The sequence below is a fragment of the Tamandua tetradactyla genome, chromosome 9 (genome assembly GCF_023851605.1).
Source record: "Tamandua tetradactyla isolate mTamTet1 chromosome 9, mTamTet1.pri, whole genome shotgun sequence".
NCBI lineage: Eukaryota > Metazoa > Chordata > Mammalia > Pilosa > Myrmecophagidae > Tamandua > Tamandua tetradactyla.
This window is the reverse complement of record NC_135335.1, coordinates 6,188,450-6,211,059: the sequence shown is the minus strand read 5'-3', so window position 1 is coordinate 6,211,059 and position 22,610 is coordinate 6,188,450. Positions and strand designations below refer to the sequence as shown.

Below are 22,610 nucleotides of genomic sequence, written 5' to 3'. Positions count from 1 at the left end.
CAGGTCGCACCCTCCCTGATGCTGGCACCTTCTAGACCTGGGCACCGCTCCCCACTGGGCATTAGAATCTGCGCCCCTTCCATGGAGCAGAATCTGTGGCCTGTGGGGGGACCTAGGCCCTTTTGGGAACCCCCCCCCCAACTTCTCAGCCTCCCGGGGCAGGGCCTCTTGCTGCCTTGAAGCTGTGACCCCTTCTGGGCTGGGGTGGGGTGTGGGCAGAGGCTGGTGGGCATGGTCCCCTGGGACTCTTGGCCTGTCGAGGGGGGCGGGGAACGCCTGCAAGCCACTGGGAGGGGACCTTTTTTCTGCCATTTTTAATGTTAACGCCTTTTTATTGGTGTTAACTGCTCAGCAAGGCAGTGCCTTTTTACAAACCGATACACGCATGTACACAGCACACGAGGGTTGTGCTCAGGCACTGAGGCCTGGCCCCCCCCCCCCCCCCCCCCAGGAAATGGACTTGACCTTGTGGGCTCCTTCTAGGCCTCCCCCCTTCCCTTGGGGATGACGAGGCCCAGGACCCCAAGGTGTAGGACCTGGGCGGGGTGTACCCCTTGGAGCTGCAAAGAGCTGTCTACCTCTCGATGCTGGTCATCTCACAGACCTGCTTGGGGCTTGGAAGGCATGAGGCTAGGGGACAAGTGGCTCTGTGCAGGGCCCTCTCCTGGGAGAGTTAGGATGCCCAACCCGGCTGGGTCTGACTTTTCCAGGGCCCTTTCCCACTGTAGGGCCTGGAGGACCTGGTCAGTGGCAGTGGGGGCGGACCCCCGAGGAGATCACGGGGGGGAGGAGAGGGTCAGGATTGAGGTGGGGGCTGCTCGGGCAGCTGCGCCCCAGCCCCATAGCCATTGCCGTGGTCTTGATAGCGACTGAACTGGGCTCTCTGCCTGATGCACGTGGCAGCAATCTGTGACATCCGGGCGTCGAGGGGAGAGAGTTGTCACAGCTGGAAGCAGGCAGAACAGATAGGGTCTAGGGGCCCAAAATCTGTCTCCTAGAGTCTAGGGTTTTTAGGGATCCAAACAAGGGGAGCTGGAGTAGTTACCTTGCAATAACAGGTCTCAGCAACTACAATCTATGAATATCAAGGAGCAGAGCCGAGCTGCAACTAAGCTGGAACAACCTTTATAGTAAGTAACTTCACTGTATCAGTGGACAGATCTGGGCTGGCTCAGGTTCCTTTGTTAACATTAGGGGGTTGTCTTTGTGATCATAAGTCTCTAACGTTTTAAAACAGAATAAAGGGGTACACATGGGGCGAGAGCTTTTTACAATTTGCAGTTCAGCGAGTTTCAGTCATTTCAGGTATTTCCTTTTGGCTGTTCCGCAGTATTCTAGAAAAGCAAGGAAACGGCGTCTGTATAACGGTTCAGTGGTCATAGTTATTTGTTAAATCTTAATTTCTCGGTTACAATCTCCCGAGGCTGCCGTAACGAAGTTCCACAGGCTGGGGGGTGCTTAAAAACAGAAGTGTATCCTCACTTCCCAGGGGGCCAGAAGTCTGAAGTCCCACGCCTCTGGCACGTGTAGGGGAGGGAGGGTCCCTCCTTGCCACTTGCAGCCTCTGGCATTTGCTTGCCGTGCTTGGTGTCCTTGGCTTATGGCCACATCACTCCTGTATCGGCTTTTGTGTCCACGTAGCCTTTTCCTCTCTGTGTCTGTCTGTCTGTGTTTAATTCTCCCCTTCTTCTAAGGACGCCAGTCATGTTGGATCTTGTTTGCCCTCAGGTTAACTCGTTGCATCGTCAGAGACCCCATTTCCACATAAGGCCCCATTCACAGGACCGGGGGAAAGGACTTGAACATTCATTTTGGGGGACCCACGGTGGCCACATGAAGCCTACGAGCCCCTCCCCTGCTGGAGGGAAGTCACCCGCCCGACTTTAGATTCTGTTGGGTGGTTTTCGGTGCTGGAGCAAAATTGTTTTGATTTCTGTTTCCAGTGAAACATCTCGATGGGCAGCAGGGTTGGCCAGACCCCTGTGTTTGCAGGAGACCCCAGTGGGGTCCCGTGAGCCAACAGCAGCCGCTGCTAGGTGGTTTTGCGGGTGTTTGTGGCCAGTGCGGCCAGCGTGGGTGTGGACTGTGGCCGAAGCGCAGGCAGAGCGTGTCCGAGCCGAGGCAGGACGCTCTGCTGGACGGCACACTGGTGGCCCCTGGGTCTGGGTCTGGGACTTCCAACTCCAGAGGGTCTGCCTGGGCCTTGACAGACCCCCAACCCCGCCCTTCACACCTCCCAGGGCTTCCGGATTTCTCCAGGGTGTGTGCATGTGTATGGGGCACATCTCATTGGACCAGGTCTCCAGGCCCCTCCGGGCTTTCATTCTGTGCATTGCGGGGACGAGACCTCTGCTTGTCTGTGGGGTGGGGGCACCTGTAGAGATTAAGAGTCTGAGGGGAGAAGGGGACAGGGAGGGACATGTGTTCAGGGTGGAGCAGTTGGGGCTGGGATGGGAGAGTGGGCGAGGCGAGAGGCCTGGGGCCAGGGCACCTGACCTTGTTCCAGGTGGCCTAGGGAGCTATGGAAGGTGTTTGAGCTGGGGAGTAGCATTCCAGGGAGCCCCTTTACGACCGTTACTCACCGGGCCAGCTGGGATCAGGGCAGAGGAGAGACGGGATGCAGAAGTGGGTGGGACACCGAGGCCACAGTCCCAGGAAGGGGCCTGAGCACAGACCCTGGTCAGGGGGTTGTCAGGGAATTTCAAAGCTGTGTCCAGCCTGGGCTGGCCCCTTTGCCAGGCCTCAGCTGGGCAGCATAGCCAGGGCTGTGCTCTCCCTTCTCCCTGGTACGGTGAATGGAACCACGGCTGCCGTCAGGGTCCCGTGGGGCCGGGGTGCAGGTGTAGGCATGGCGGGAAGAGCTGCCTGCCTCCGCTCACCTGGAGAGCGTCAGTGGTTTCGGAAGCAATGAATGACACTGTCTGCTGCGTGGGGCGCACCTGGGGCCTGCCAGGCCGGGGGTGGCTGGGAGCGTCCACCAGGCTGCTCACGCTGTCCCTTCTGCCCCCGCAGCCTCGCCGCTCCTGCTCTTCGCCAACCGCCGGGACGTGCGGCTGGTGGATGCCGGCGGGGTCAAGCTGGAGTCCACCGTCGTGGCGAGCGGGCTGGAGGACGCGGCCGCGGTGGATTTCCAGTTCTCCGGGGGCGCCGTGTACTGGACGGACGTGAGCGAGGAGGCCATCAAGCGGACCTTCCTGAACCAGACGGATGCCGCAGCGCAGAGCGTGCTCGTGTCCGGCCTGGTGTCGCCCGACGGCCTGGCCTGCGACTGGGTGGCCAAGAAGCTCTACTGGACGGACTCGGAGACCAACCGCGTCGAGGTGGCCAACCTCAACGGCACGTCCCGCAAGGTCCTTTTCTGGCAGGACCTTGACCAGCCCAGGGCCATCGCCCTGGACCCAGCTCACGGGTAAAGCCGGCCGCGTCCCCTCTGCTCCCTGGGGTCGGGGCTGGGGCCACGCATCCCTCTGGAATTCAGTTGAACTCCGGGTCCTTCTTCAGAGAAAACACGGCAATCTTAAAAATGAATCCACCTTTCAGAATTTGTGGCTGTGTGTTATTTTTCCTTGAGAGGTGGGATTTTTATTTTTTTAGAAATGGTGGGAATATACATGTAACGTGAAAATTTGTCATTTTAACCACCTTCACGGGTACGTCCAGTGTTGTGTGACCATCACCTCCGTCCACCACCAAAACTTTCCGTCACCGCTGACAGATGCTCTGTACCCATAGGGTATCGTCCCAGCCCCTGACAGCCGTTAATTTACTTTCTGTTTCTGAGTTTGCCTATTATAGGTATTTCATATAAGTGGCATCACACAGCGTCTGTCCCTTTGTGTCTGGCCGCTTTCACTCTGCAGGATATCTTCAGGCTCTATCCATATTGTGACATGCGTCAGAACTACTTTCCTTTTTACCGCTGAGTAATATTCCATGGCGTGGATACACCACGTTTTGATTATCCATTCTTCTGTCAACCAGCCGTTTTGATCTTTCCGCTGTTGTACATAATGCTACCGTGAGCATGTGTGTTCACGTGTCTGCTTGAGTGCCCGTTTTCAGTCTCTTTGGGAAATATCTCGGTGTGGAATTTCTGGGTCATAGGATGTTCTAGTTGCTAGCTGTTGGAATGCAATATACCAGAAATGTAACGGCTTTTAAAAAGGGGAATTTAATAAGTTGCAAATTTATAGTTCTAAGGCCATGAGAATGTCCCAGTTAAAGCAAGTTTATAAGAACATCCAAATTAAGGTACCAGTAAGAGGTTACCTTCACTCAAGAAAGGCCGATGAAGTTCAGGGTTTCTCTCTTAACTGGACAGGCACACGGTGAACATGTTGACATCTCCTAGCTTTCTCTCCAGGCCTTTTACTTCATGAAGCTTCCCCAGGGGTGTTTTCCTTTTTCATCTCCAAGGTCCCTGGCTGTGTGGGCTCTCGTGGTTCTCTTGTGGCTCGAAAAGGGACTCTACAAAATGCTTCCTCCTTTAAAGGATTCCAGTAAACTAATTGACCCGTCCGGAATGGGTGGAGTCACCTCTCCCTCTAATCAAAGGTTAACACCCACAACCAGGCAAGTCACATCTCTGTGGGAGATAATCTCATCAAATTCCCACCCAGTGCTATGGAATGAGAATTCAAGGACATGGCTTTTCTGGAGTACACACAGATTCAAACTGGCACATATGATCATTCATATTTGACTTTTTTTGGGAACTGCTGTTCAGCTTCTTTTCAAACTTGCCATGTCCTGGGCATTTGACATGGTCATCTGTGGAGTTGAGTCATTAAATGCCATTATGGTATGTGAGGGGTGCCCTAGCTGATTCTCTAACAGGTGGAAATGTGTACCTGACACCCACTTTATGACTGCATCGGCAGAAAACGTGTTGAAAAAGCAACATTTCTGGTCTGGAGGCTGAGTTTGCTGGTGGAGTTCAAAATAAGGGGATTGGGTTTTAGTTTGCTCGGTGTGCAGCTCCTGGCTCCCCTCTGCTTCCTGGTCTAGCTGAGCTCCTTGGCCCTGGAAGGTTCCAGGCCTGGCTATGAGTTACAGGCAGGTGTAAGAGCGGCGGTAGACCTAAGATTGTGTGCATGGAATTGGTGACCGGGATTTCCAGGTAGGGAAGTAGCTGAGCTCCACCGGTGAGCCGGGGAGCTCCTTCCAGGCTTTTCTGAGCAGGGGAACTGTTTGCTCAGCTGCCCTGCCGTCCCCCCACTCCTGTCCCTGCTCTTGCTGCCTGTGTGTGATGGTGGAAGATGGTGCCCTCTTATCTGTGCTGCACCTTGGCCAGTTCTATGGTTTGGTTGTCGGAAACAGCTGTCAGACGTCTTGAACAGAAACACAATACTTAGCCTTCCCCCTCTTTTCTTTTTGCCTCTGGCTTTGTTGAAAGCAGTTCACATGCTCGTTCATTTAGTGGCCCTGACAACTCCATGGGAGGTACCAGCATCTCCCCTTTCAGATGAGAGTGAGGGCAGGGCATTTATGCAACCTGCCGGAATCTTCTAAGCTAGAAAATTCCCGAGATGGGGTTTGAACTCAGTTGGGAGCCTGTGCTTGCAGCTTTGCTGTGTCCAAACTTCTTGCCTGAGGTCTGGGGGCCCCAGGAAGCCATTCCATTGCCTGTCTCAGCAGCGAGCTCGGAAAGTAGGAGTGGGGCCCCCCGAGGTCCAGTCCCTGCTACCTGCAGTCTCTGTGGACCCTGGCAGTGCCCTGGCGACCCAATGGTGTCTGTCAGTCGGGTGCAGCAGAAGCCAAGCCGTAGGGCTGTGTGCCCTGACCGCGTGCAGGTGCCCCAGGATGCATGCCTGGGGGGTGGCAGTGCTGGTGGGACAGTGGCTCAGGCTGCGGTGGCCTTCGGGGGACTAGGTCTGAGGCAGGGAGGTGAGGCCTGGTCTGGGAGCCAAGGCAAGTGCTCGCGTAGCTCGAGGAACTGGCAAGGTGAGGAGGGCACCGGGGCTGCAGGTTGACCAGGGTGCTCACTGCTTCACCCCATGCAGCATCCGAGTGTGGCAGAGTGACTGAGTGTGGAAATGGAAGGGTGCGTGGTTGTATGCATGTGAGTGTGCAGGATTGTGTGTGTGTGTGCAGGCATTCATTGGGGGCAGGTGGGCTGTGTGTATGTGAATTTGTGTATACACACTGGGCATGGGATTGTGTGTGCATGTGAGTGTGTGAATCTATGGGGTGGGATTGTGTGGGTGTGTCTGCACACATGCTGGAGGTGGAATTGTGTGCATGTGAGTGTGTGTGTTTGAATGGGGTTGTGTGTGTCTGCACACACACTGGACATGGGATTGTGCGTGCACGTGAGTGTGAGTCTGTGGGGTGAGATTGTGTGTGTGTGTGTGTGTAGGTGCGTGTTGGGGGTGGGGTGGGGTGGGTTGTGTGTGTGTGCATCTGCGTACCTGTGGGATTGTGTGTGTGTATCTGTGCATTCACACCGGGGTTGGGGTTATGTGCATTTGAGTGTGTGTGTGTGTATGTGTGTACACATGGGAGGTGGGATTGTGTGCATGTGTGTGTTTGCGTGGGATTGTGTGAGTGTTTCTGCACACACACTGGGGACGGGTTGTGTGCATGTGAGTATGTCTGTCCATGCACCCACATGAGGGGTGGGGTTGGGTGATATGTGTGGCCCAAAGGCCTGTTTGGGTCAGGCCAGCCCAGCCCAGGGCCCTACCGCCTGACTTCTACCCTGCCCCCACCTCTGGGGTACCTTGCCAGGCAGCCGTCTTCTCTGGAGGGCCCTGTCACCCCCTTGGAGCAGCTGAGCTGCTGTGGCCAGGATGCACTGCTGGGCATTCCCTTGTCAGGCTCCTCCCCTCATCTCAGTGTCTTGGGAGCCTCTGAATGTGCTGCCCCACTCCCCTGGAGAGGATGGCTGGGGTCAGCAGCCCCCTTGTGGAGAGGTGCGTCTACCCATTGGTGGCAGAGGTCAAGAAGAGCCGCAGGCTGGCAGGTCTGCAGCTGGAGGCCCATAGCCTGGGTGGAGCATACGGTCCGTCCCGCTTGTCCTTATGGCCCTCCCTCCCCAATCCCTGGGACTGGTCACTGCACGCTACATCACCTCTGCTGGACATTTGACAAGTATTTATGAGCAACTACTGTGTGCTGTTTCCACTTTAGATATAGGAGGTATGGCCGGGTCTCTGCCCTCAGGGACAAGTGTCCTGGGAGAAGCTGGAACACTGAAGAGGGGGTGGGCAGAGAGTTTGTCTGAGAGAGAAGAGTGCCATCGGGGGGGGGGAATAAAGCCAAGCCAGGCTGGAGGGCAGGCAGGCGAGATGAGGTTCCTGGTTGCAGGCCCAGCCCAGGCAGATGGGAAGAAGGTATTCCAGAACAGGAGACAGCCAGTGCAAAGGCCCTGAGGTTGGATGGTCTGGCTCATGCTTTAAGGGCATCCCTCTGGCTGCCGTATCAAGGTGCGCTCTTGGGGTAGGGTGGGAAGGCTTGTTAGGTGGCAATCCCTGTGATCCTGGCAGCACGGACCAGGGAGCTGGCGGCGTGGAGACTGAGGAGGGATCAGATTTGGGATCTGTTTAGAAGGTAGTAAGTACCAACTGGATGTGCTGCCACTTGGTGTGTGGATTGGAAGAGAAAGAGGAGGTGAGGAAGGTGCAGTGCTGCCCTGTGCCTCAGTTTCCCTGACGGTAGAGGGATGTGATAATAGCACATGCCATGCAGAAAGCACTGGAATGTTCCCTGCAGTGTGTTAGGTGTTTTTTTTTTTTTTTTTTTTTGCATGGGCACGTACTGGAAATGGAACCCGGGTCTCCTGCATGGCAGGTGAGAACTCTGCCTGCTGAGCCACTGTGACCCACCTGGTATTCTTTTATTAAACACCCCCTCCACAGTCCGTTAGCTGCACCTGGGCACGGTTTCCCCGTGACCTTTTCCGCCCTGATCGGGATGGGCTTGGCGTGCTGTTGCCATGTCTTCCCGTCACCTCTCACCAGGCTGGCTCTGCTTGCACCAAAGCTGGGAGTGGCCACAGCCTCCCGTTCTTCCCAGCTGTTCTTATTAAATGTTCAAAATAGTTCCTTTAAACTCTCGCCTCTAACTTTTGCCCCAGGCTCTGTCACCAGGACCCCTGCCTCAGCTCATCCTCACCGCGTCCCCCCAGGCCAGTGCCCTGCCTTTGGTATTGGTGTCCTGAGCAGGGCTTCTGCCTCTGCAGCCCCCTCTGTCCCCCCACCCTGAGCATGTGTGTGATGGATGAGGGGCTGAGCCAGTGACCCGTCATCACATGAATGAAAGGGATAGCGCTCGGCCCTGGTCTCCAAATGCCACTGCGGATGAGGTCGAGGCTTGCCATTCCTCCTGCCTGCCTTAGGCCCCACCTTGCCCAGGAGGGGAGAACCCCAGGCTGGTCCCTCGAAACTGGAGGGTAGCACCCACCCTTGCGCTGACCATTGACTTGCCGGGTGGCACGGGGGGGCGCAGGCGGGAGCCCAGTCCTGGGAGCAGGTCTGCAGAGCAGCAGGGTTTTGACTTCCATCCTGGCCAGAGGCACAAGGCTGCAGAAGCGACTTTGCCTTCCACACCCCCCCCAGCCCCACATGAATCCATCTGTGTCCCGTGTCCCTTCTGTGACTCTGTCCCCTTCGGACAAGATAGTCCCTGCCCCAGCCATTATCAGGAATTAAGTAACTCAGTCTGAGTGTCCCTGAGGTGTGCGAGTGGCTGAGAACTTTCGGAGAAGGAGGCTCCCAGGCTCCAGGGACCCCCCTCGAGGCTGTTTCAGCAGCGCAGGTGGCCAGGTGCAGGGGACCAGGTAGGGGGCGGGCAGGACGCGTCACACTCCCCGGCCAGGGTGCCCGCGTGGTTGGCAGAGGGGGCTCCGGGGAGTGCCCGGCCTGGCCCAGCCCGACACAGAGCCCTAAAGCCAGGGTGAAACCCAACCCCCTCTTTAAAATGCAAAATGTCCCTTCCCTAAAATAACACACAGCCGCAACCGCAGCTGGGCCTGTGCACGAAGCCGCCGCCGCAGCGCTTTTCCTCGGAAGTGGACTCTCCTCCGTGGGACTTGGCTGGGCCCACGCTAGTGCTGAAGGCCGTGCCAGCACGTGGCCCAGCCCAGGGGCCTCTGCCGACTGACCGGCCGCCAGCGCCCCATTTAAGGAAAGCAGCAGGCCCTGTTATGAAACTCGGGGTGGGGGGGCGGGTGGGAAGGAATTTGAATTATGCTCCAGGCGAAGGGCCCTGATCCTTCACATTTTCCGACCTTTTTCCCTCGGCCGCAGCAGCACGTTTGGGGGAGGCTGGCGTGGGCCGCCTGGCAGTTTTATTTTCCTGATACCTCTCGGCTGCGTGGGTGGGGGATGGGGGTGGGGGTGGGGGGAGCCGGGCTCTTTCCAGGCCGCAGGGTGGGTGGGAGACGTGCAGAGGACGCAAGGCGGCCCCGGCGAGGCAGTGGGAGCCTGGGCTGAGCCACCTATCTGCACAGCGGGCTGCCCGGAGGGGTCACCCAGACCCCCCACCCCTCTCCTGGCCCTCCCGGCCAAGGGGTGAGTCACGGGGTGGCCGGGCTGCGGCTGTAACCGGAAACCCAGGCTCTGCTCCGGGAGCAGCCGCTTGGCCTGTGTGGCCCGGGAAAGGTCAGTGTCTCTAATTCCCTCCCACCCCATGAGTCCTCGCAGGAGGTGTAGGGGGCTGGGAGGGAGCCCTCGGCACAGCGGCCTCTGTGACCTGAGCTCCCTGCTCCTGGTCCCACCGGGGCTGGGAAGAGGGGGATTTGGTGATGACCCCCAGGTGGGGAAGGGCTGTGCTTTTTTTTTTTTTAATTTTTTATTGAGAAATCTTGACTCGCAGTCCGTACATGGTATACAATCAGTGGCTCACAATACCATCACATAGCTGTGTGTTCATCACCATGATCATTTTTGAACATCTGTATTACTCTAGAAAAAGAAATAAAAAGAAAAAAGAAAAAACTCATACATTCTATCCTCTTACCCCTCCTTCTCATTGACCGCTAGCTGGAACCCCTCCTCATTGACCGCTAGTATTGCAGTCTACCCAGTTTTTACCCTTTGTCCTTTCCTATTATATATTTATTTTTATCCATACTTTTTACTCATCTCTCCGTACCCTAGGTAAAAGGAGCATCAGACACAAGGTTTTCACAGTCGCATAGTCACATTGTAACAGTTATATTTTTATACAATAGTCTTTAAGAATCAGGGCTACCAGAACACAACTCAACAGTTTCAGGTACTTCCCTCCTGCCACTCTAATACACCATAAACTAAAAAGGGGATCTCTATATAATGCATAAGAATAACCTCCAGGATAACCTCTCGACTCTATTTGAAATCTCTCAGCCACTGACACTTTATTTTGTCTCATTTCTCTTCCCGTTTTTGGTCGAGAAGGCTTTCTCAATCCCTTGATGCCGAGTCCTGGCTCATCCCGGGATTTCTGTCCCACATTGCCAGGGAGATTCACACCCCTGGGAGTCATGTCCTACTTAGGGAGGAGGGGGGCTGTGTTTTGTACGAAGCCCAGACACTCCTGCCTTAGGAAGGCAGGCAACGGGCTCAGCTCTCAAATGGCAACCCCAGGGAAGCCTGCAGGGTGTCACTGGAGGGGGTGGTCCCTGGGACCCCGCAGCTCCTGTGGCCACAGAGCTCCCCTGGGAGGGTACCTTGTGCATCATTTTCCCTGCCCTGCTGGAAGAAGACACCCCCACCCCCACCCCAGGCAGATGGGGCTAATGTCCGCCCATAATTGCTGAAATGGGGAGAAGTCTTACACCCGAGGCCGGAGCCGCCAAGGAACTGGCCGTGGTACTGGGGAGGGCCGGCTGGAAGAGACGCTGTCTGAGAGGGGCGCTGTCCCCAGGCACACCCATCTGGGGTCTCACATAGTGTCCCCAGGGCAGGCCCTCCCCATGTGATGGCTCCAGGCTGCCTGTCTCTAAACCAGTGGCCGTGGCCTAGGGTGTTTGCTGATTGGCCAGGCCAGGCTCTTGCCTGGTGGAAGGGAGCGGGAGAGGGTGCTGCTCAGAGGAGCCCCAGGTTCTGTCTTCCCCCAGGGGTTAAACATGCAACCACCAAATGAACCAGCTCTCCCACTCCTCGGTGTATCTCCAAAAGCACCAAAGCAGAGACAGGTATTTGCACACCAGTGTTCACAGCAGCATTATTCACAATTGCCAGAAGGTGGAAGCCACCCAAGCATCCGTCAGCAGGTGACTGGAGAAACAAAATGTGGTCTCTCCATGCAGTGAAATGCTTTCTGGCCATAAATGACGTTTTGACACATCCCTCATCAGAAAGCTCGAGGGCGTCAGGTTCAGTGCAATAGTCCAGAAACAAAAGGACAGATACCGTATGATTCCACTCCCATGAAAAACCTAGAGTGTACGAACAGCAAGTAGATGAGAGGTTGCGAGGGGCAGGGGGAAGAGGGGATGGGGAGTTATTGCTGAATGGGTGCAGAGTTTCTGATTGGGGCGATGAAAAGTTTGGAAATAGATGGTGGTAATGGTTGTGTAATATGGTGAGTGACGTTCATGAATCGTAAGCTTAGAAATGGTTAAAATGGCAGATTTCATGTTAAATATTTTTTTTAATTAAATTAAAATTTTTTTTTAAAAGTGTAACAACAAAAGCAAACATTCTTAACTTATGATCATTCCGTTCTACATATATAATCGGTAATTCACAATATTGTCACATAGTTGCATATTCATCATCATGATCATTTCTTAGAATATTTGCATCAATTCAGAAAAAGAAATAAAAAGACAACCGAAAAAAATTCATACATATCATCCCCCTTACCCCTACCTTTCATTGATCATTAGCATTTCAATCTGAATTTATTTTATGTTAAATATTTTTTGCCACAATTAAAAAAAAATTCAGGGCTGTGTCATCCTTCTGTGCGGAAAAGGGAAGTTGGGTAATGAAAGAAGGTGGGTCTGCCGCCCTCCATGTCACGTGGCTCAGTGGGGCAGAGGTGGGCGAGCCAGGGACACTCCTGTCCTCTACGTTGGGTGACTTCTCTTCTGTGTCCCGGGCTGTGCCCGGCCTTCGGGCCCACACGCTGGGGGGATTGTCGCCCTGTGGAAGCTGGAGAGGGGGATGGAATCTCTGGGCACCGGGCATGGTGTTGCAACCTGCTGCCTCTCGGTTCCTCTTAGTTTGTTGATGGGAGATCACAATCAGGGAGCCTTTGGGTTGCACCCCTTTTCCATGGCTGGGAGGTCCACGCTCATTGTTAAAAACTTGAGTGCATGGATAAAGCAACCCCCTCTCCACACACACACAGCCCACCCCCCGGGAGGCCTGCTGTCATTTCAGTGTGCGTCCTTCCTGCGTGGTTTCAGTTGCCTTTGTTTGTTTGCAGCATTTTTTGTAGTAGCCAAAAATTAGAAATGACCCCAATGCCCCACAGAGAATCATTTAAATTATTTATGGGACATTGCACCCTACTGCCATTAAAGGAATGAGGGAGGTTTGTATTAGTACAAAGGAGAGGTGTCCAGAGAATAAAGTGAGGACACGTTGCAAATGGTATATTTTGATTGTCCAAGTTAAAAGTTAGTATAGTTTACTAAATTCTTAGGAAAAAAGAAATTCAGACAGCTCTGATGGGTGAAGTGGGAGACTAGATTCATAGTCTCTCACATATCCAGATTTGGGTAAAGAGAAAACAGAACCAAAAGCAGGTCTGTGCTGATTTCCTCTTGCTTTTTTGTCCACCTTCCTCGTCAGGTACATGTACTGGACAGACTGGGGTGAGACGCCCCGGATCGAGCGGGCGGGGATGGACGGTAGCACCCGGAAAATCATTGTGGACTCGGACATTTACTGGCCCAACGGGCTGACCATTGACCTGGAGGAGCAGAAACTGTATTGGGCCGATGCCAAGCTCAGCTTCATCCACCGCGCCAACCTGGACGGCTCGTTCCGGTGAGAGCCAGGGGCTCCCCTCCCCTTCTCTGCACCCCTGCCACACCAGGGCCTCCTTCAGTTAGTCTGCCATGGGCATTTGCTGGCATAACTACTTTTTTTTTTGAATATTTTTTTTGAGAAATCTTCACACACATACACAGTCCATACATGGTGTACAATCAGTGGCTCACAATATATCATCACATAGTTGTGTAGTCATCACTGTGATCATTTTTGAACATCTGCATCACTCCAGAAAAAGAAATAAAAAGAAAACAGGAAAAGCTCATACATCCCATATCTCTTATCCCTTCCTCTCATCGACCATTAGTATTTCAGTCTACTCATTTTTTTTTTTTACCCCTTAGCCCCCCCCTTAATTTATTTATTATCATTTTTTTTACTCCTCTGTCCATACCCTGTATAAAAGAAGTATCAGACACAAGGTTTTCACAATGACGCACTCACATTGTAAAAGTTATAACTTTAATAGTTATACAGTTGTCTTCAAGAAACAAAGCTACTGGAACACAGCTCAAGAGTTTCAGGTACTTCTCTCCAGCCACTCCAATACACCATCAGCTAAAAAGGGATATCTATATAATGCATAAGAATAACCTCCAGGATAACCTCTCAACTTTGTTTGAAATCTCTTAGCCACTGAAACTTTATTTTGTCTCATTTCTCTCTTCTCCCGTTTGGTCAATAAGGTTTTCTGAATCCCTTGATGCCATGTCCCGACTCATCCTGGGATATCTGTCCCATGTTACCAGGGAGATCTACACCCCTGGGAGTCATGTCCCACGTAGGGGGAAGGGCAGTGAATTCATCTGCTGAGTTGGCTTAGAGAGAGAGACCACATCTGAGCAACAAAAGAGGTTCTCTGGGGGTGATGCTTAGGCATAATTTTAAGTAGGCTTAGCCTCTCCTGTGCAGGAATAAGTTTCATAGGGGTGAACCCCAAGGTAAAAGGCTCAGCCTATTGAATTGGTTATCCCCATTGCTTGTGAGAATATCAGAAACTCCCAGGTTGGAAATTGAATATTTTCTCCTTTCTCCTCCGTTCTCCAAGTGGACTTTGCAAATACTTTTTCTTTTCTCTATTCTAGATTCCATGTAATTATGGCATTCAAATAAACTGACCGTACAAGTTAAATTAGATAATATACTACCAAAATATTAATTTTGTACCAAATAAACATCTCTCCCTTCATTTTCACACAGAAGTTGAAGTTTGAAAATATCAGCCGTATCATCCTCCACCCTGTGTTCTGATTTACCTTTGTCCTGTCCAGATCAGCTTCATTTGTGTCTCTAGTCGAAGTCTCATCACTTTTTCAGCTTTTCAAGCAGTTGCCGTATGGGCTACTGCTGACTTTCATAGCTTCAGTGCTGTAACTCTGAGTCCCAGGTTGGCATTCCTTCTTAGAGCAGGTCCACCCTCCCTTATCTGAAACCCTCAGGGCGTGATGGGTTCTGAAGTTCAGAGTTTTTCAGACCTGTGGACAGTTTGGTGACACATCTATTGTCACACCCCGTGCAGGGCCTGGGGCAGGTGCTGCAGTCGAGCCCCTCAGTATTTTTCTGGCAAAATGCAGAACATTCTAAGTGGGGTAGAAAAGACCGAATGGCCTCACGCCCACACAGATCAGGTTTCGCCATCAAATGAGTGACAAAACCCTTTTCAGTTTTTGGAGCTGTTTGTGTTTCAGAGTTGCAGGGAAGGGATCGTGGGCCTGAAGCCCAGGAGCCTGACAGCATTATGAACCATTAGCTTCAGCACGGCCCCCTCTCCCCCGCCCTTGCCCCCCAGCACACAAGCATCGTGTGGGTGGGAGCTGGGTCAGCCCTTTAGCACTGGGTTCCCCAGTCTTCTAGGGGACTCCATAGATGAGTTGAATAAATGAAGGAATATAAAGGATTTTTCCCTCATTGAGTAATTGCTTTCAGGGCTTTCAGTTCAGTGTAGCTTACTGTTCATTTGGGAGGCAGAGGCTCCCCCGACCTTGTTGCCCTTTGGATATAGAAATGTGCCCTCCATGGACAGGGCATTTGTTTACTCGTTGATGAAGTGCTGCCTGCTGGCTCAGGGCTGGGTCTTGGGGATCCTCTTGGGAGGGCAGACCCTGTCCTTGACTGCAGGACAGAGGACATGACCCAGCCGTTTTCCATCCCAATGCCAAGGTGGTGATGCTGCTCTAGCAGAACCAAAGTGCAGACATGGTCCTTTCTGTCTGGCCTTGTGTATTAGTCAGCTACTGCTGCATAACAAAACATCCCCCTAACCTAGCCTAGATCAGAAAACAAGTTTTTTGAGGAATGGGTGGGATGCCACTTCTCCTGGTGTTTCTGGCTGAGGGGCTGTCCTGGGATTGGCATCCAGCTGTCAGCTGGGGCTTTTGTGGTCTGGAGGATGCTCTTCTGTGGCTGTCGACAGGAGGCCCCTGTTCCTCGCCAGCCGACTCCTGCTGAGGCTGAGCTTGGCATCACTGGCTGTCTGCATATTCTGTTCCATTGTCCCTGTGAGCCCAGGCTGGCTGGCTCAGGGGCCTGGACCCTTGGGGAGAGCTGAGTGGTCTTGGTGATTATGAAGGATGGACGAGAGGCTGGAAAACTGCAGGCCCAGGCTGTCCTGACGGGATGGTGACAGGACAGGGAAGGGGATGGCAGCAGGTGTGGTTGTGGTTATAACTCAGTGGTGGCAGTGGCAGTGAAGATAATGCTGATGATGGTGACAAAGGCCAGCCCTCTCCTAGGACATTTGATCCTCACACCAGCCCTGGGAAGGGTTTCTTTTTTTGAGCCTATGTGTTAAGGGAGCACAGAGAGGGTATGCATTTGCCCGAGGCCACACAGCTGGTCAGACCACGCGCTGGCTTTGGAATCACTGGCTGCTTCGGCCCAACGGGGGCCACATGCCTTGTGAACATGCCCAGGTCAGGAAGCAGATGAGCTCTGGAGCCAGGCAGACTTGCCCTCTCCCCCTTTTGCTGTGTCCTGAGCTTCAGGACTGTTTCTAGGGTCCGGTGAGGGCTCGGTGCTGGGAACCCTGGAAGCACTCACAGAAGTGAGTGCCGGGAAGCCCCTGGGCCCAGAGGGAGGTAGGTAGGGGGCATGGCTGGGGTCGACTGCCAGCTGTACGTGGGGAGGGGGGTATCCTGCCAGCTGTGGGGCAAGGGTGGGTGGCAGGCCGGGAGCTGGCGTGAAGCTGCCCATGGTGCCGCCAGTCAAGGTGGGCCTGGGGAGGGGCAGCCGGAGAACGAGCCATCCGCCAGCCGCTCTCATCCAAACGCAGCGATGTCACCAGAACCGAACAGAACAAAATAAAAAACCGGCAAACAAAGGAGGCGCCATGGGGCTTGAGAGAGCGTGTGCCGAAGTCCCATTTATTTAATGCACTGTCTCAAGCATGTACTCTCTGCTAGGAGCTTTACCAGGGGGTGGGAGCACAGAGGTGAGCACCCACCTACAGCCCCCACCCCGGGGGGCTCACAGGGGATGGAGATGAAACAAATAGCCACACGCACCACCAGTGGTGTAAAATTATGATCCCATTACCAGTTCCCAGTGCCTCCTTAAAGAATGCGTTCTCACTGCTGGGCCTTGTAAGGAAAGAAAAGCTTTTTCTCGCGTCTAATTTACACGGCAAATAGTGTGTTCCGGGCAGCACAAGGATAAGCAGGTCCATTCAGTCCAGCTCATGTTAAGTTGTGAAAAGCTCAGGCCGGGGCAGGCGTGCCCACTGTCAGCTCCATGTCGTCCCTGCAGCTCTGCCTGCCCCTCCCTGCTCCGATAACTTGGCCACAAGCCCCAGCTCCCAGGACAGGCTGCCTGGGGAGGAGATGGGTGTGCATTCCTACTGCGATCGGGGAATGAGGGCAGCTGTGTTTGCAGGGGACGCCCCCCCCCCCCATTCCTCGTGTACTGGGAGAGGCCTCGGGGTCCATGTGGGGGTCCGGGGCTCCCAGGATCCTCTCCCCAGTCTTGCTTTCCTCTTTCGCAGCTGCTTTTGTCCCGTTTAGTGCAGACTGATCCATGGGGTGGCTGGACACTTTGAGAGCTTGCCACGTAGGGGGCCTCTGGGGCCAGGGGCACTGGCAGCTGCTGACGGCCCCTCGGTGTTGCCGCCCCCCCCACCCCCCGCCACAGGCAGAAAGTGGTGGAGGGCAGTCTGACCCACCCGTTCGCCCTGACGCTGTCCGGGGACACTCTCTACTGGACAGACTGGCAGACCCGCTCCATCCACGCCTGCAACAAACGCAGCGGGGAGAAGAGGAGGGAGGTGCTGAGTGCACTCTACTCACCCATGGACATCCAGGTGCTCAGCCAGGAGCGGCAGCCCTACGGTGAGTGCCCACCTGCCGCCGCCCGGAGCCCTGATGGGCCGCGCTTGCCTCCCACCTGTGCTCCAGCAGGTGATTTCCGAGCCCCCCTAATGCAGGAGAGCCCTGCCCCAGACTCTGGGCCTGGGTCTGGGGGGGCAGCCTGCACAGTGGAGGAGCCAAGGCAGTGCTTGTGTGAGTGGAGGGGTGCCCAGGGCCTGGGGGTGGGCAGGGGGCTGTTGTGCCCCTGGGCCCCTCCGAGGTGGTGAGGGGATGCCGGGGAACGGTGCCCAGTTAGAGGCCTCATGGAGGTTACGTGCTCACTGATGAGAAAGCTGCTCTAAGTCGTGGTCCTCAGGCTGGGGGCCCTCTAAGGTAGTGGCGGGGTCCCTGTTGGTAAAAGGCTTGGAACTCAGCCATTCAGAGCTCCCGCCACAGTGGGCTGGGGGCCAGAGCCCTGGGCATGCCCATTCCCACAGGGACAAGGCATGGGAGGTTCTGGCCAAGCTGTTACAGAAGGTTTGAACTGTGAATTTAGGAGTGGGGGTTTGGGGGTGACAGCCGTGCTCAGCATAGGGCAGAGGGGTAGGCAGGCTCCCTGGCATTGTTTCCTGGAGAGGGGCATCGTGGTTATTCCCCCACTGCATTTGGGCAGCCCACGGGCCTGAGTGAGTTTAGGGGTGGGGGCTTTGGGAGGGGAGGGCACTGCCTAGTGGACACCCAGGGCCCTTCCCCTTTCAGGGGTAGTAACCCACCTGGCTCTGGGTGGAGCGTCTGTGCCATGCAGTCATGTACTCGTTGTGGAATGGTGTGGGGAGATGAATAGCACACTTGGTACCCCAAGAGGCTCGGCCCAGTGCCTGGGTGCGTTCATTGGCCCCCGTCCTGAACCCACAGGGTTCAGCTGTGTCACAGAGACAAGACTGGCCTATGCTCCAGGCACCTACCTATTCTCACTGCACAGGGCATTTCTGAGACCCTGCTGGAGTGGAGGTGCTCATGGGAGGACTTCCTGGAGGAGGTGTCCTTAGAGGAGCCTTGAAGGAAAAGTGGGTTTTCTTGTTCTTGGGAGGGTGGGTCCTGGTGCAGGGCAAATGCCCATTCCAGAAAACGCGGGAACCCAGGTCAGCCCTCTCTGAGCTGTGACCAGGAAGTTCCCAGTGGGTTTTGGAGAAATTGCGGACCAGCTGATGAGGCTGAAGGCCCAGCATGGAGGGTGGTCAGCCATGAGGCAGGATGGGTGGGGGGGCGGCTCGTGGTGCCAAGTGAGGAGGGCTTTGGGCAAGGGGACACGCTGGGGGCTTTTGTGTCCTGGGACCAGCAGGTGGGATGCTGGCTCATTTGGAATCAGGTGAGTGGTGGGTGGTAGCTGGTGGTGGCGGCAGCAGGCCCTGTTCCGGAATGTTCTCTCACGCCACCCTGGCTTCCACAGTCCACACGCAGTGTGAGGAAGACAATGGCGGCTGCTCCCACCTGTGCCTGCTGTCCCCGCGGGAACCTTTCTACGCTTGCGCCTGCCCCACTGGCGTGCAGCTGCAGGACAATGGCAAGACGTGTAAGGCAGGTGAGATGGGACGCAGGTGGGGGCGGGTGGGGCGCCAACTGGGACACCCCGCAGGTCCGTTTGGAAGCACCTGCTTGGTCGGTGAAGGCTTCGAGAATCACGGGCTCCGTGGTCCTTGGGCAGCAGACGGGTTGGGATTCATGTTCAAACATGGGCTCTGCTGCCCGGTAGGCAAATGGTCCTGGACATGCTCCTCAGCCCCAGGGAGCCCGATGACGTCCAATGCATGGACCTGCCACCACAGTGCTGTGCATAAACGCTCGCCGCCATCAGCTGTGGCGCAAAAGCTGTTTTTATCCTAAAAGAGATAAAAAGCATTGGAGGATGTGGTGAAACAGGACGCGACTCCACGGCCCTCTGCCCCTGGTGGACACGCCTTCCTTTCCTGCCTCTGGCCTGTCCGGTCCACGGCACGGCGAGCCATGTGCGTTGGCTTCGTTGCCTCCTTTTCTGCTTTCTCGTAAACACTTTCGATTTTGATACAGAATTGAAGGTCCACTTTGATCATTGCCTCCCATTCCAGCCATGCGTGGATGCAGAAGTTAAGCCGGGTTCTCCCACCCCCCCGCCTGCCACACACTCTTTGGGCAGGAGGGGAGAGAGCTTCGGATATTTTCCGGCTTTTTATTCTCTTTCCTTTACTTTCCAGCACTTGCTTCTTTATGGACTGTTACTGTTATTGTTTAATGAGTGTCCCGTCTCCTCTGAAGCATGTCTGGGGACCTTTATTTCCAGGTATCAGGTTCGGGTCAGCCTCTGCGGGGAAGTACCCACATCCAAGAAGGAACAGCATACATGGCGGCCCAGAGGCAGGTGCGGGCTTGGCCTCAGAGCTGCTTCACGGTCATGAAAACTGTGCAGTCATGCAGACCCCACACTCAGGAAGGCCCCCTTGGCCTCATGCTCTGCGTTTTTACTTTGCACTGGGACTTCAAATAAAGTAGCCAGTCTTGCTTGGTGTGTTGAGAGACTAAGAGAAAACCTGGAGGTGCTTGCTCAATATTTCTGTGCCTGCCTCTCGCTGCTGTTGTGTGTAGCTATCTGTGTGGCTAAACTTACAAATTGTACCATAGTTGCTGTTTTGGTTTGTTAAAGCTGCTGGAATGCAATACACCAGAAATAGAATAGCTTTTATAAAAGTATCCAAATGAAGGCATCCAGAGAAAGATACCTTGATTCAAGAAAGGCCGATGTCTGTCACATAGGAAGGCACGTGGCTGGCATTTGCTGGTCCATGTTCCCTGTTCCATTGTTTCCAGCTTCTGATGCCAGTGGTTTGCTCTCTAAACGTCTGTGGGCCTTTGCTGAGCTCCTCTATGACACAACTCTGGGTTCTGGTTGCTTAGCATCTCCTGGGAAGGCACATGGTGGTGTCTGCTGGGCTCTCTGTCTCCAAACATCTGTGTCTAGGCGTCTGCTCTCTCTTTTGGCTCTGAAGCAACTGTTTTGAACATCTACATCTGAGGTTTCCGCTTTTAAGGGACTCTAGTAAATTAATCAAGACTCACCTTGAATGGGTGGAGTCACATCTCCAGCTAATCAAAAATCCATACCCACAATTGGGTGTGCCACGTATCCATGGAGATAATCTAATCAAAGGTCACACCTAATGTGGGTGGGTCAATCTCTAGGGAAACCATCTAATCAAAGGCTTTCACCCTACAGTGTGGAATCAGGGTTAGAGGAAATGTAGCAGCACACGCAAGATTGAATCAGGATTAAAACATGGCTTTTCTGGGGTATTTAGTAGTTTCAAACCAGCACAGACACATTTATTTTTCTGTGGTCATTATGCTTCAGAAACATAAGTTTTAGTGCCTGCAGCTTGTCACATGGATTTTTTTGCCACTCCCTCCCTCTGTGGGATGTTTCTGTTCTTTTTTGTGGTTGAGCTACTTCTGAGCCGTGCTGCCCCAAAGGGGCAAGCATGGGGGTGGGGGTGGGCCTGGGTCTGGCTTGTGTTGCCACCATCCATTGGTGAAGCTGGTGGTTCCATCTGCTCTGGAGAGGGAGGGTACAGGCTGGGTGCAGGTGTGGTCTCCATCCTTGCACAGGGGCCTCACCCAGGGGACATGTGGGGAAGGAGCAGGGGATACCTGTGGCTCCCTGAGTTGTGAATGGTGCAGTAGGGCCTGTGTGGTCCCTTTTCCATAGAGGACCTAGGGCAGGGGCCCTACGAAGCCTCCTCATGGGTCAGTTCTAGAATTGGGGTATGGCCAAAAGTGGGGTGTGGGCAGGGGCAGCCTCCCAGAGTCATAGCTGGAGCAGACTAGGGTTCCAGAAAGAGCTTGCCCAGGTGTCCCCGAGGTCCTGGGGCTGGGCTGCCCTGCACCTCCTTTCCTTGTCGGTGAGCTGGGGGCACAGGGCCACCCCACCCCAGGAGCAGGAGTGGAAAGTGCCGTGTGCATGCTTGCCACGTGGGAGGTGTACACAGCCCACATGCAGGGCAAATGGACTGGCCCCCGCTGTGCCGAGGATCCCCCCACACCCTGGGAGGAGCAAGGCTGCCATGGGGACAGGAGCAGGGACCATTGCTGACCTGGAGCTCGGACCCCTTTCTGGGTCCCCCATGCTCCTGTGGCTGGGGCCACTGAGACCTGGGGACAGACCCACGCTGGTCCAACCCTTTGGGACACTGCGTCCTTTCTGCAGACGTTCACAGTGCGTCTCCAGTCCTGGGGCTTGGCAGCTGTGGGTTCCAGAACCCTCTCAGAGCTTGTTGGGCACGGGGTCAGGGACTGAGTGGGGAGGCCCCCATGGAGGTGGCCTAAGGTCTGAGCAGGCATCTCTGGGTCTCAAACCCAGTGCACCCGAGGGGTGGTGGACGGCAGACTCTGCTGCTCCTGCGGGGAACTGTTCTAGCCGGAGCTGCTGGGCAGGAGGTGCCAACCCCACGCCTCCCAGCCTCGCCAGCCAAGGAGGGTGGTGTCCGGGTCTCCTGGTGATCCAGACGCATGGCGCCGCCCGCCTCTGCCCTCCTAAGAGCTCTCGTCAGCATTCCAGATCGCTCGCATTGGAGAAGCCAAGTGGCAGATGAAAACCGTTTTTGTTGCCCCACGGGAGGCTGGCTCTGGCGGGTACGTGGGCAGAGCCTGGGGTGGGCGTGTTGGCGCTGAGCTTGCGTCTTTCTGCCTTTCTTCCAGATGCCCCATTGGGGAAATGAGCCGGAAAAAGCTCACAGAAGATGCTAAAGGGATGGGACAAGGAGGCCCCACTTTTCATGAGAACATGACTGTTTGAGTCACAGACATTTTTTACAGAAATGGTTCCCTGCTTGGCCGTTGGTGTGGCCCGGACACTCGCCCACAGGCTTCACTGACTGTGCCATCATCGCGTGGGTGCTGCGGGCTACTGGCGGCTTCTCTCTCCCCCTACCTGCAACTTCGGTGAGGGTGAAGTGTTCCAGGGGCAGGTGGTGTGGGAAAGGATAGATGAGCATTACCTTGAAGTTTTAGTTTGAGTTGAGAAGAAACCCAGAAACTTCTGAGAAGCAAATCAAGGTTTTGCCACCAAGGTGGATTTCTGGAAAATGGAGTTGGTTCTAAGGGATAATATTGGGTGGAGTGTGAAAGATATTTTGTGCTTGAGCAACTTTTGCTGTTTGGGGGATGTTCTAGTTTACTAGTTGCCAGAATGCAATATACTGGAAATAGAATGGCTTTTAAAGAGGGGGATTTAATAAGTTACAAGTTTGTATGTTCTAACGCTGTGAAAATGTCCTAGTTAAAACGAGTCTATAGAAATGTCCAGTCTAAGGCATCCAGGCAAAGATACCTTGGTTCAAGAAGGCCGATGATGGTCAGGGTTCTCTCTCAG

General features: G+C 54.5%; 1 protein-coding gene across 3 annotated transcripts in view; it reads left to right on the top strand.

The window, feature by feature from the left end:
- Window positions 1-22,610, top strand: part of LRP5 (LDL receptor related protein 5) — a 125,704-nt gene that overhangs the window by 28,130 nt on the left and 74,964 nt on the right. For 2 of the 3 annotated variants that reach the window (XM_077115476.1, XM_077115477.1), the window contains exons 2-5: window positions 3,013-3,409; window positions 12,729-12,926; window positions 17,058-17,254; window positions 18,663-18,794. In XM_077115476.1, coding sequence (XP_076971591.1) covers window positions 3,013-3,409; window positions 12,729-12,926; window positions 17,058-17,254; window positions 18,663-18,794 — 924 coding nt within the window. The other variant, XM_077115478.1, reaches the window with a different exon arrangement.